Raw genomic sequence first — 15,089 nt, forward strand, 5'->3', positions numbered from 1 at the left:
AAAGCAAAGCTTTTGAATTGAATTCCAAAATTACACAGGAGCCCAATATAAGTTTTAATTCATTCCCATGTGAAAATAGATGATTATTTGGAAATTAGAATTTGGAGAAACTCATAAGTGTAATTGATGAAGAGGGAATCTGACTGTTAAGAGTTGGCAAAAGAAGATTCCCAATTGTCCAGCTTTGCATGAACAAATTATGTTGTTGATTTCACAAGATTTTTCCTTGAAGTTTAAAATGCCAGTAATTTTTGCAGGACAATGTGTGCATTTACATGCATTTGATATTTTATTTGTGATTAAACAAAATAAGATTAGAATTGTATTAATAAATCTAATTTTCTTTATTTTGATCTTTAAAGTCACACCTCGTCCTATATGCAAGATCGTCTTATATGCAAGTAAATATGGTAATTAATTAATTTTGATTTTAATTTTAGTTTACGTGTAAAGGCCAGAGTTTTAATTATTATTTTATTATTTTTAAATTGAATTACTGTTTTTAATTGTAACTAATTGGCTACTTAGTATTAATAGATATTAATATTATAATATATAATATTATATTAATAAATTTTTGTTATTTAATGTAACTTAAGCATATTTATAGACAAATTCTTGGATGCCATTTATATTATGTAAATATTAATTAATGCAATTTTTATTATTTAATTTGATTTTGATTCAACTGCGGCATATACTAAAATACTGAAATAGTATCTTTCCCATATGTGTATTGAAATCTAATTTAAATATGAGCAATTATTTACTGTGACATCATCACAATGCCAAACTGCAATTTTTAATCATATTTTTAATTTAAAATATATGCTCTCCACCTCAAATTATTAGTAGTGATTTGCCCTTGTACATCATTCTTTCCTTTAACAATAGTCATGCTGGTCATCTATTAACTGCTTTCAGGGAAAAAGTTTTGAATTGAAATAACGCGACTTCCAGTTTGCATCAGAAGTTCATATATAGTTAATCGGGACCTTATGACCCTAAGGTTTCCATATCTGGTCTGGATTTCATCTATCTATCCGCATTCTTGAGATTAAGGAAAGACAGATGGATGGACAACAGTGGAAATTTATAGGTCTACAATTTTTTCAAACTGCAGCCTAATCAATGTCATCAATGATTCGTGTCATGAGGTCTACTGACATGAATGCAAATCTTGATGCCACTAACCACTGAATCAATAGTTCTGTCATTGATTGGTTAGGCCATCAACTTTCTTTAACATAGGAAGTGTAGGGAGTTGATCATCTGTGGCTAGTTCTTGTTGAGTAGCTTGTTCAGCAACTGGGTTATAGTAAAGCAACTGAGGCAAATATGGGTTCAAAATTTTGTTTGTGAATTGAATTGTTTGAAAAGCAAGGTTTGACTGTATTAAAATTTGGTCATCTTTGCATAACTTTAAAAAAAAGATTTTAATTAGAAAATATTAGCTAATCTCTCTATTTAACTTTTTCATTAAACAGACTTTATCAATTAAATAGATTTTAATATTGAAATACACAATTATAAGATAATAGTCTCAAAATGTGCATTTCAATAATTAAGAGTATACTTTTTATTTCAAAATTCAATAATGTTTTCTATGTAAGTACAGTAGAACCTCAATTATCCGGATTGTTCAACATAAACAAAAATTGTATGAATTTGCTGATATGCACTTGGCAAATTGCGACACTGTTTATGTACATACGTGATGGAGTGCATGGAACAAAATTTTGAAAAGACCATTAATAAATTCCAGTAACAGTAGAAAGTGGTATAGTAGACATTGCGGAAGCAATAGCACAGATTTCGATGATGAAGAAGATGTAACTGAGTGGTTAAATTGCGATGCGAACGATCCTGGATTCCAAATTTTGAATGATGAGAAAATAATTAAAGAAATATCTGCCTCAGATGAACAAGATCGAGAAGACGAAGAGATTTGCAAAGTAAGAGATATTGGTCCTACACATTCTGAAGCTTTTCAGTGCTTAGATGTTGCCATGAAGTGGTTAGAGAGCTAAGAAGAGTGTAACTCAGGATAACTTATGTCTTAAAAGTATTTGCAATTTAGCAGCTTCAAAAAGAACAGCTAGCTTTAAACAAAAATCGTTAATTGAATTTCTTAATAAAAAATAATTTAATATTGAAGCTATATGTAAATCTAGACAAATAAAAATTATTCATACTATATGCACTGTCAATTATTATTATTTTTCGATTATCCGGATTTTTCCTTATCTGGACTACCTTCATCCCCAATTAGTCCGGATAATAGAGGTTCTACTGTATATACCATATATTTTTTCTGAAAGAAAATGACACTTATCAACAATATCTGTGCAATACATTGGTAATTTTATACAACATAACTATTAGAAATGCTATTGATAATTTATAATAAAATCTCATTTTTCAGTAATACTATCCTTATATTAATAAGGAAATCCAAGATTTAAATTTCAATTCTCAAAAGGAAATCAATTTAAATTTTACCTTTCCTTATAATTAATTACCATTATTGTTACACAATTAGTGTTTAGGCAATTTTTAATTTTTGAAATAACTATATAATATCTTAATATGTATAAAAATATAGACAGACTCTCAGATCTGACATTAAGTCTTGTTTACAATATTTTAAATACAGTAGAACCTGTTGAAGTTGACAACCATGGGAGAAGGTTAAAATAGTCAACATAGGTAGTTGGTAAACTTATGAATTTTCAATATATGTTAAAATTATGCATTGGAAAATAATGAGTTAAAAGTGATATATAGTATATACAAGTATTTAATTTTTGTTGAAGAACATTTCAATGTTTACTTAGTTAAAGTTATTAAGTTTACTTTTTACCGTATAAATGTGAATAAAATGTTGCATTTAAAAAACCTAAAAGATTTCCAGATATGTTATACTTAAATAAAATAAGACAGTTTTATAACAAATATTTCCTATGGATGATAAAACAATTTCTTATTCATCTTTTTCATCATTACTTAACACTGATATTATGTAATAAATTTCTTCTCTAAAATAATTTCATTGATCAATTAATTGTATTAATAATAACTGATATAGACCCATCTGTTTACAAATGAATGAATATATCAGCTGTGACAATTTCAATATTCATTATTTCAATGCTTCAATATGCATTCTAATGAGATGTCACATTAATCATCATAGGAGTCAAATTGATATTGATTAATTTTTTCATTACTTAAATCGGCTTTTTTTTAAATATTTGATGATGCAAAATGATTTTACTTCATTCTGTGCTCATTTGACCCAAAATAAGGTAATAAGCACTTTTTATTATTCTGTTCTGCTTATTAGCAGTAGCAAATTAGTCAGATTTTCTCATATTTTTTGATAAAGTGCTTTAAATTCTTGATCACTCCTTTGATTAAGAAGCTAAGGAAATGCTGTTATTTTTGGGGAAAAAATGTATAGTTATATGGAATACATTGATTTAGTTAATAATGAATAATAGTTTGTTATGTCTTGAATTTAATTAGTCTGTTTACAACTGTCAACCATTTTTCAAACCATTCAAAATAATCTGTTTTACAGTTCCATTTCCAATTTTGGTAGTTTAGGATAAAACATTTTAAAATAATGAGGACTTTTTACTTTTCAAACATAAATTATTTTGAGTTTTCTCTCTCAGACTTGCATAAAAGCTAATAGAAATTGCTATTTAGAAATCTTAATTCCAATTAATCTCTTTCGTGACAAAAGTAAACGTTCCAAATACAATGAAAAAATATGACTCCTCGTTATTAAATACTTCTTATAACATGTGCTTTCCCTTTACACTGAACTGAAGACAAGAATTTATTGAATGTCAATATTATCACTGATGATTTGTGACTAATTATTCCTTGTTCAATAATGTAAGATTTTTTTCCATCTTTACAGCCATCTATTGGAATAACAAAAGTCTGACACATTCAATTCATCTGTAAATATTTTAGGAACTGCCTAAATTCTGAAACTGTAATAGAAAATGCAGTTCTCCCATTTATTGGAATCATATTTACATCAATATGTTGACTTTATTAAATTCAGTCTTCTTAATTTTTATCTCTTCCAAATTTAATTTACAAGACTTCTTTGTATTATTTCAACAATATTTTTTCCAATATCTAGGTAACTTGTCATCTTGGAAACTTTAAGTTTAGTTAAGCTAATAATTCAGATGCATTATAATTAGCAAACAAATTTATCAACTATACCTTTTCTTCATAGTCAACTTCATAAGCTTTTGTTCAGTAACTAAGACAGCAACTTCAAATCTCTTCTAACATGCCTCTCAAATGTACAACAGACCATACTGTATAACTATCATTTAAAATAAATGTAATTAAAATTAAAACAAAAAAAATAACTATATATTAAAACATAATGAAAATAATATATACAGGAGACTAATTTTTATTTCTTCAGAAAGTCCATGAAACAGCTAATAATAAGCATCAGGTCTACGACAGACTTATTTATTATCTAAGGAAATCATTAATTATAATAAATGGCAATGCTTCTGCTGTTTATTGAAAATCAACTAAATAAAGATGGAAATAAAGCCAAGTGTTTAATTAAAACTCAACTTTGGGTTCATAGTCCAACAATCAAAAAACACGGTTTCAAAGAAGGAATACTGAAAATCTGTTTTTTGAACATTCCTGAAATGATAATGTAGGAACTCTTTTTATGAAATATTGGGCTATGAAGAAATAATCATGTGACTTTCCTTTTTATGGAAAAGCCAAGAGCTGCCTATAGCATTTATTCATTTTATCAACAGAGCTTAAATGAATAAATAGTTAAATGCTTTGGAATGAATATTTCTTATTTTTCTTAATGAATCACTATCTTGTCAACTAATACAGGAAAAAAAGCTTTTGACAGTATGGATTGGAATGATCAATATACAAAACAGATAGGGGTCAAATTGTAAAATATAATAATTTGCATTAGGAAAATTTGGTCACAAAAGTAGTTAACCTGTGAAGGATGGTCAACTTTATAGGTTCCACTGTATTTTCAAGTAAAATTAATATAGAAATTTATATTGAAAATACCTTGGGGATTTACAGTAAACACTGCACCTATTGTATCACTTGTAACTGTAAGTGATTGTGTTAACCCAGGAAATCGATTCATAAATGCTTCTTCAAATTTTTTATTTCCTTCTTGTTGTTCACAACCACTCAAGCATAATCCCTAAAATTTATACATCATAAAACATATTAATTTATAATTTAAATTTGTTTTTGGTTGATAATGAAAGTATATATATATATATATATATATATATTTTAATCAGCAAAAATATCTTTTGTTTAATAATAGTAAATTTTTCAATATAACTCAAAACATTTAAAAATTAATTTCAAAAAAGTTTAAATTTTTACTCATTTACAAAAACAAAATAAAAGTATAGATTAGTGATGCCATGAATATTCGGCTACTATTTGGTATTCGACCTATTTGGCTACTTTTTTTAATATTTGGTATTTGGCTGAATGTTGCATACTATTTGGCCGAATACCGAATACCAAATCATGGAAAAAAAACGCACATATTACTCAAAAATGTATTTATTTTAATTACAAATTAATACATTTAATACTTAAAATCTATCAGTGGTAAGTTGTGATGAATGAAAACAATTTTTTCAGCATTTGTTGATAGCAAACGATTGCGCTTTTCCTTATAAACTATACCCGCTTCTGAAAGTAGCCTCTCACTATATACACTACTGCCGGGAAACGATAGATAAATCTTAGCGAATTCTGACAGGCTTGGATACTATTTTGTGTTTGCTAACCACCACTTGTAAAGGTCTGCCATCTGATCTAGGGGAACAGTTTTCATATAAAAATCAATCTCATTTGCAATAGCACTTTTTTCTCCACATCCTCATCATTTTGCATATTTTCTGTAGCAACTTCCTCAAAACAGTTTCAGAAACTGTCGTGTATTTCAATGGTTTTATCATTTTCATTGATATTTCTTTTCTTACGAAGTGGAGAAGAATCATCATCGGTACTAGTACTCATCACAACTAATTTTCAGAGCTTCTAAAAGAACTTTTCGTTTTGCTCTTTGCATTTGAACTAATCCCAGGAAACTGGTTTTGAAACGCGGGTCAAGAAAAGTGGTAACCAGATATTTGTCATTCTCATCAAAGTTGAACCATGTTTCAAGCTCAATTTGGGCTTCAAGCTCAAATTGTGTTACTAATAGTCATAGGGACTATTAGTAACACAATTTGATGTAACAATGAACATAATGCACGTCGTAACACAATCTACTCACAAATAAAACAAATGCGCCTGCGGCGTTGCTACTGCATCCACTGCAATGAGACAGGTCGTAACCTGTCACCCACGAAATGTACACATATTTTGCCGAACATTTGGTGCTTTGGCCGAGAGCGTAGCTGAATATTTGGTATTCAGCAAAATCACTATTCGTGGCATCACTAGTATAGATATATTTAATAAATTAAATAAATTATCACATGTACAAAATATAAAATATCAATTGTTGTAATAGATTTCTACAGGAAAATCCAATAACTAGAACAAAAACTGCTAGAATTAAATAGGTTTAATTTAGCATTAAAATTATTTATAATGATTCTGAAAACCATTCAAACAACATATTAGATATATTTTAGATTTAAAAGAATAAACACATTTACCACAGAAATTAATGTTTTGTCATCCGGAATTCCAACCTTCTTCTTGGCTCTTTCTATCATTGAATGAATTCTATTTTGACATTCTTCCAAACCTAATAACTTTTCATAAGTCATTTATTAGAAAATTAATTTCACAAACAATTAAAGTAAATTCTTTTTTCATACAAAATATTTTTTTAAAATTAGTTCAATTTTGAATACAAACTTGTTAAAGCTTTTAAAATATTTTAAAAACAAACAAATTAAAATATAATCATAAATTCATATCATCTATTTCTGTTTATAAAGATTATAATGATATATTATGAATATATTTTGTAGTAGATGATTATTTATAAATTTATTTTAATATTATATATTTCATAATATGATTAATTAATATTACTATCATAAAAATACAATTAAGTACTGTATCAATCAAATGACAATAAAATTAACAATCTACAATCTAGACATACTACAACAGCTATGTCCTTATAGTAAAAATACATACATACATATATATATATTATTATATTATAGATCTTAGTAAATAAGAAACTGCTTTATTAATGTTTTTTACAGAGGAAGGAACCATTTCCTGTTTATTTGTGTCATGTGATACTCTTTTTGAACACTTAAAACATGCACATGGCATTTCAGTGATAATATAAAATAGTAATTGCATGCTCATTATATCACATTTTAATTTTATTGCGAAAAAATATGGTTCCTTTACTATATATATTCTAGTGAAAAACTCATAATTTAAAATTTTAAAGGTACTTAAATCATGAGTTTTCCATTAGAATTTTATAAAGAATTCATAAGTATAATTGTAATAATTATTTAAAATAAAAAAATGTATTTTCTTTTGTTTGAAAGTATTTTAAAAAATTCACTTCTTGGTTTTAAAGAAATAAATGCTTTTCAGTATGTAAAATATTAATGACAGAGAATATATATTTACTTTGAATCTATTTTATTGGATAAATGTACCATAATGTCATTTGATTAGAGATAAAGATATGATTAAATTAATTAATTTTAAAATACATTTATTTTTAACTAAATTTATTAATGTAACAAAAATCTGTTTTGTTGGAGCTCACTCTAAATATCAGTTTCCACTTAAATTTCTTTATATCTATAAAACAAGTTTTAGGTGACAGCTACAGAGCTGATTCACTTGTATGTCTCTTGACAATGGGCTTAATTATCTGACAGTGCTTGGGAAAACTGATATTTAGAGTGATCACCAACAAAGCAGATTTTTGTTATATTTTAAAAGAATTTGGGGTTATTTTTTATTATTTAAATATATTAATTTCTAATAAATTATAGTACAATGACAAAATATATCATTAACTTCTAATTTCATTTGTTGAAATGTTTAGATTAATTTTAGAAAGCATTCCTTGAAAGTTATTAAAAGTAATGAAGTTGAAAGAGATTCATTTTTTTGTTATATTTTAATAAAACATTAATCATTTCAAATTGAAGTATATACTTCATATGTTTGTAAACATGTAAATGTATAAAGGTTCAATGTTCTAATTCTAACTTTTGTATTAAATGAAATGAAAGATACATCAGATTAGATAAGCATTGCACAATATAAACTTAATGTTAATTCAAATAATACAAAGATTATATATTAAAAGTACATTTAAAATATTTTTTTAATTTGAGTATTCTTTAATTAATTAAGATGTTAAATTAAAATAAATTAAATTTTCTAAATACCAAATGATTTGAAGCTGGACCGTCTTCCCAACATAAAACTGTTCCATTTTCAGTAAGAAGCAAGAGTTTAGAAAATGTAGCACCTCTGAAACAAAAACATTTAGCAAAGTATATTAAAAATTTCAAATAAAAAGTTCTAAATTTAAAACTTTTTATTTGATTCTTATTACTATATAGATTTTTGTTAGTGTTTATGCCCTATAAATTCATAGTAATTACATTCTACAGTACCCATTTTGTTCAATGTTCAAAAACTTAAGAATGCATTAGTCGTTTCATTTGTTAATTGAATTATTTTCAGATAAATTAAAATTTTAAAACTTAACTTGAAACTAAAATATGAAAGACAAATATTTAGTTTCAAAAAATAATTTAAATAATTTCTTTGTTTAAATAGTCAACAAAATTATCTGATTCTGTTAATTTGGCATTTTCTTTCACATTAATGTTAAATTTGTTAAACTGATTTTTCTACAGGCAATATTTGCAGTTAAAACTTCAGTGATAAGAAACAGCATAAAAAAGATCTTGCTAAGTTAATAAATAGTTTCTATTTTATTTAAGAAAAATTAATTTTTGGTATTAATAGGCATTTTCATACAATTTTTAAAACAAATTATAAAACTTGGATTATTAAGACCAAACACGTTTTCTTAGTTAAATATAAAGAAAAGTACACATGAAAAATGAATATAAAAATTTCCATTTGATAAAGAAAATACAGTAATGATTTATTTATTTAGCCAAAAATATGTGCTTGATCTATAATCTATTAATAATGCATCTAATGAAACACAAATTAAAGAGTTGAAAATATTCCTTTAAAAAGATACTTACCTGTAGTTTACAAAATAACTTCTTGAAAAAATTATTACTTTTATTTTGTATACATGAATTTTTTAAACTAATTGATATAAAAAAATTAAAATCGTTAGCATGATGTTCTTAACACTTATAGCACATTATCATTTATTTTGTTCTTTAATAATACAATTTTACCAAAATAAGGATAAACTAGTCGATTTAGTTAATCTGCTGAATTAATCATTGCATGTTTCATAAATCCCATTCAACATTTATCAAAATATTATTTTTAATAAAAATTATGTATGATTTCTGTAATTCTTTTTGCTCCAAAAAATTTTGATTGGGAAATGGCATATTTACTTTCAAATTAGAATTTATTAAATTGCCATTTTTTAGCTTAATTAATAATTCTATTTGTCTTAATAAAATAATTGGGGTAAAATTTGTTCTATTGGGATGCCTTCTTGACCATCTATTAATTATGTATAAAATTTTTGAGCCACTTTTGACCCCTATTGTGTACAATGATGTACTTTTGGCAAACACTTTCCTTTTTAATTATATGTACAACAGTTCAATGACTCCCCTGACATTGAAGAAATGACTTTGAAATGTTCTGTAAATATTTTCTAAGTGATAGGTTATATGCAAGACTAGCCTAGTATCAATAAGTAGACTTATAAGAACAAATTTCTATGCATTAATACCACTAAAAAGTCCACATAGACAATGCCTTCACTCCTCCTTTCCCTGTCATGTAGAAAGATGTTTCATGACTTCCTCCCCCTTAAACTGTACACATAATTAATGCCCCTAATTTTAATCAACAAATAGGTGGACTTATATTTAAAGCTCTATTCCAGAATTATGTAAAAAATGAAATTTAGGACTTAATTACCTTTCTACAATTGTTTTGAGAAATCTTTATAAGTTAATATATGCAAATACAAAAAAATTCAATAAACTACATTAATACACAAGAAAAAGCATTATAATACAAAAGAAAGGAAAAATTACTGTTGCTTTAGAATATATTTAAAATTCAAAAAAAATTTTAAAACTTGTATTTTACTGCTGATATTTTAATAATAAATAGAATAACATATATTAGTAAAAAACTAGTGTTATGTGCATAACTCTCAGCTTTAATATTATAAAGTCTATAAGAGCTTAAAATAAATTTTATTGATGTTATATTTCAGAGAAAATAATAAAGTCATTTATCATTGAATGCCATTAAAGGTATTGGAATTTATAAAATGAAACTTCATAGAATTGTACTTACTCCTTATAACCTATAATTTTATTTTCTACAAAAACAGTGTAGAAACTTATTATATATATTTATTAAACAATGAGAGGTGATTATTTGTTGAATTACAACACTTTTGATTTTAAATATAACATAGCAACCATTTCACTTCCTATACTGATAATATCATAAGACCTTACTTTCATTTTATTACATTAAAAAAAAATATTGATGATATATAATGTTTTTAAATTCATTTATAAAAAATTAATGAGAATAAAACAAAATATTATGTTTTAAAATAAATATAGTTTCTATAAATAATATATGAAATCAATATTATAAAATTTCTTTATTTTGGATATTTCATAAACTTAAATTTTAAAAAGTTTAATTTTGAAGTTTTCATAACATTATAATTACCATTTATTTACAACATTTATTGAATTAGAATAAAAACAATTTATAAAATTTTGTTACCGAATAAAAGTTGTTAAGAATAGAAAGTAATAAGTGATGAACTTTAAAAATGCAAATATAGCTTGGAAACAGAAGAAACTAATAAGTATGTTTTGGACATTATTTTATATTACATTCAACATATTAATATTCTAATGAGAATCCAATGTAATAAACTTCATATTACAATTTTTGGTAAATCTCAATTTCTTTTTGTAAAGAGATAAACATTGTATAGAATTTATACTGCATAAGTTATGTAATGTGTTGTTATCTTTAAGAGAAAACATTTTTATTTATTTGACATTAATTTAAAAAATTTATATATCTCAATGTTCAATATTTGAATTAAACAAAATTTTTCTTTTTGAGCAGGCAATTGAACTTGATTTTTCCATCAATGCTCAAGGATCAATAAAATATTAATTGATATAAATATTCCAATTAATCTGGATAGAAAAATAAAATCATAAAATATGATCATTTTAGAGAGCAACTATCTATATTCAACATTTAAAATAAATGTAAACAATACAATGTTAATTAAAATACTAAGTTTCATAAGGATTTCTTCGAATTGTAATAATTTTCAATTAATATATCATCTTTAATACAAATTCTGATAATTTAAATTCCTTTATAATTACAATTATGAACTACAGCCAATTTCATACATTTGATTAAAACTGATAGATTACTATATTTTACAGCAGGGGTGTCAAACTGGCGACCCACGGGCCGCATGCGGCTCCCGATGTAATTTTTCATGGCCCGGGGCCACGATGCTCTGAAATTAAATAAAACAGCTTACAGATCAAGATTAACTGATAAACATATATCTGCCATAATGAAGATTGTTCTCGGTCTTTGAATCCAGATATTGGAAAACTAGGAGGAGGAAGATAGTGCTGGCATGTTTTTGGTGAAAACAATTAATTTTAGTTTTATAAATATGTACATTAAATAAAATAAATGTTTAAATAAAAGCAATGCTGTAACAATTATATATTGTTGAGTTGAATTCACTCTTAAAAATCGCATTAATGGCCCGTTGTTTAAATGAGTTTGACACATCTATTTTACAGCATAAAAATGAATCCTCATTTAGCACAGAATACTTTTTAAAGTATTTATTATATTTAAGCCATACAATGCTTTTGGCACTTGACCCCAAAATATGTTTACCGTATTCTGGTTAAAAAAAAAAAATAAAATCAGAATGCATGCTTTTATTTATCAGGGAGAAAGACGAGTTTAAAAGAAGTCATTTACAATTAAAATTTACCATTAAAATATTCTACATGAATATATGCAAATGCTGCTTAGTTTAGCAAAAAATAATAATGTGTTTAATTAAACAATAACATTTTTATTCAAGATTTGCGCTAGGTAGAAGTTACCTTTAGCCTACTGAAAGCCATTTGGGAAATTCATTAACCTATGGAAGATTACAACTTCACTTACAAGACACAGTAATCTTTTAGCCTTCTTCTCAGACAAAAGTTGTGTCTTACATGCCATAAAATACAGTAGCTTAAAATGGTTTTATTTTTATATAATCAAGGGGGCGTGTTCCAGACTGCAGGTGTGTTGGTGACTTTTTTGCAGAGTGCTTGGTTTGACTTCGGAATGGATAGATTGAGTTATATTATAAAGTTTCAAGTTACGATAAATTCTCAAGAAAATTTATTATCTGAGAAATTAATCAAGAGATTACTATTAATCGCGGGAATCGAAACAAATCCCGGTCCTCTTCCTCGTTCCCCTCCCCAAACTAATCAAGCAATTATGCAAAAGAGGGGGCGAGGAAGACCTCGCAAGGAAAATACTAACGTTGTTGAGGAGGATAATCAACTGGTGGAATTATCGGGAGAGGAATATCTACTAGAGGAAGAGGAGAAAGGATCCTTTGGCACTGCAAGAAATTCAACTATTAAAGACTTTTTTGAACCGGCAACAAAATCTGACCTACAACGTGGCGATGAGTCTAGATATACATTAAAATCAATCTACGAATTAATCCAGGATAAGTTTTCTCTGTTAAACTTAGAAATCCAATCGATAAAATCTGAAATTAACAAGATGAAAGAAGACAACCTCAATGCTAAAGAAGAGATGAAGATAATTGGCCAAAAAATTCACGAACTGGAAGCAAGGTCAAACTCTACCAATAACTTAAAAGGTATAGTCGAATTTGAATTTGATAGATCATTAAACGAGACCACAAAAAATAATTTAATTATTTTTAATTACCCATTTCAATCTGTGGATGTACTTGATGAAGTTAAATCATTTATCAAAGAAGATCTAGGTCTTAACAACGTAGAAATAGTAGGCTTAGAATATCTAAAAAATAATAAAAATAAGCAAATAATAAAAGTCATGATGGAAACAGTCAAAGCTAGAAATTTAGTACTTAAAAAATTTTGGTTACTAAGACCGAATATCGTGGATGAAACAAAGAAAAGAATAATAGTAACAGCAGACTTATGTCTAAGATCCAGAATCAGAAGAAAACAGATATTATCTAAGGTTAAGTTAGAAAAATTAGCTAACAACAAAATACTAGTTAGAGATGACTACTTTATTAAAGACGATATAATGTATACTTATGATATTAACTCTAAAGAAATAATACAACTAAACCATTTTTTAGAAATAGTCTCAAATTAATTTTAGAAATGATAGAAGATAAAAACAAAGTAAACCTGGTTTCATGTGAGTTTGAACAGGAAATGGATAACATTAAAATTTTGGAGTTGATTTGGTTGTGTCGGATGGATTAGAGAGAGAAATAGGTTTGAGAAAGTCAAACTGTGACACCAAAAATTTATTGATTAACTTCTGGAACATTCAAGATCTTGGGGATAGACTATATAATCCCGCTGTTAGAGAATTTATAAACTCGAATTCAATTATTGGAAGTACAGAAACATGGACGACACACTTGTCTGAAGCAGAAAGTAACTATTTAGAACACGAAAATAGAATAATCATAAGTATAGCCCAGCGGAAAAGTAGGTTTGGTCGGTCTTCTCGTTGAATAAGTTTAAAATGTAATAAACTACTACCTAAATTCTACATTTTTGTGAGTGTTTCAAAGCAAAAGAAATTTCCCAAAATTTAGAAATAAGTATATTATCTAATTTTCCAATGAAAGTGAACTATATGAGATCTTCGATAGAGCGAATAAGAATATTATATTTAAGTTATATAATTACGTGAACCAAAATTCTAAAAGTTGGAACAATTTTAATGTTTAAGTCAATACGATATGTACTAAGTGTATGTTCTAACGATCATTCCTAAAGAAAAAATATATAAACTACTAGGGATAGTAACCCAATAACATATATTAAAGGGTGAAATCATATTTGCTATACTGTACACTTTAACTAAGTTACTGTTTAATTTTATAAATCTCTGATACATAGGCAGCTGAAATAGTGCTATTTAAATTTACTCTTTGTGGACTATTTTGTTAAGCTCCAAACCACGTCCCTTGTAACAGGCGAAAGCCTTTTACGTTAATAAAGGTTAATAATAATAATAATAATAATAATAATAATAAATCAATCATATTACAAATAAAGGGTCATTCATTAATTACACATACAGTTTTTGAGAAACTTTTACTTTTAATAAATTGTCCCTAAATATATAGTTAATATTCAAAAATAAATATCTTATATATCTGTTTATGTAAATGATCATATATAACTTTTGATTTTATTATTTATAAAAAACAATCCATGATATTCCTATTTGTTTACAAAGTTTTATTTAATTTAAATAATAATATAATATATAAATAAAAATTAAAATGTGTACTGTGCATGTATATTTCATGAACGTTTATTAATAATACACACAGAAATCAAGAGTAAATTGGAAAAATAAATGTGGCATAAATCAGTAAATAATCAAATCCTAATCACGTTTTTACCATAGGCGAAGCCGGTTTATCGAAATTATTCTCTTAGACAAAATAAGAATGATTCTTATCGATTTTACTTTAAACAAAGCCATTTTTGTCTTTCCACAAACCATCACACGTGCTATTTAATCATAAACACGTAATACACTATTATTATTATTATTATTATTATTGTTATTATAAATCG

General features: G+C 26.1%; 1 protein-coding gene across 6 annotated transcripts in view; it reads right to left on the bottom strand.

Moving 5' to 3' along the window:
• The window catches only part of LOC136988925 (N-acetyl-D-glucosamine kinase-like), a 37,598-nt gene that overhangs the window by 17,689 nt on the left and 4,820 nt on the right, over positions 1 to 15,089 (bottom strand). For 3 of the 6 annotated variants that reach the window (XM_067286945.1, XM_067286943.1, XM_067286944.1), the window contains 3 exons: positions 8,448 to 8,532; positions 6,723 to 6,821; positions 5,095 to 5,236 (listed from right to left, as the gene is read on the bottom strand). In XM_067286945.1, coding sequence (XP_067143046.1) covers positions 5,095 to 5,236; positions 6,723 to 6,821; positions 8,448 to 8,532 — 326 coding nt within the window. Of the gene's footprint in view, positions 1 to 5,094; positions 5,237 to 6,722; positions 6,822 to 8,447; positions 8,533 to 14,911; positions 15,043 to 15,089 lie in introns of those variants that run through there. The other 3 variants (XM_067286947.1, XM_067286949.1, XM_067286946.1) reach the window with 3 other exon arrangements.

Source organism: Centruroides vittatus, unplaced genomic scaffold (genome assembly GCF_030686945.1).
Source record: "Centruroides vittatus isolate TY-2023 unplaced genomic scaffold, ASM3068694v2 scaffold_386, whole genome shotgun sequence".
Lineage (NCBI taxonomy): Eukaryota > Metazoa > Arthropoda > Arachnida > Scorpiones > Buthidae > Centruroides > Centruroides vittatus.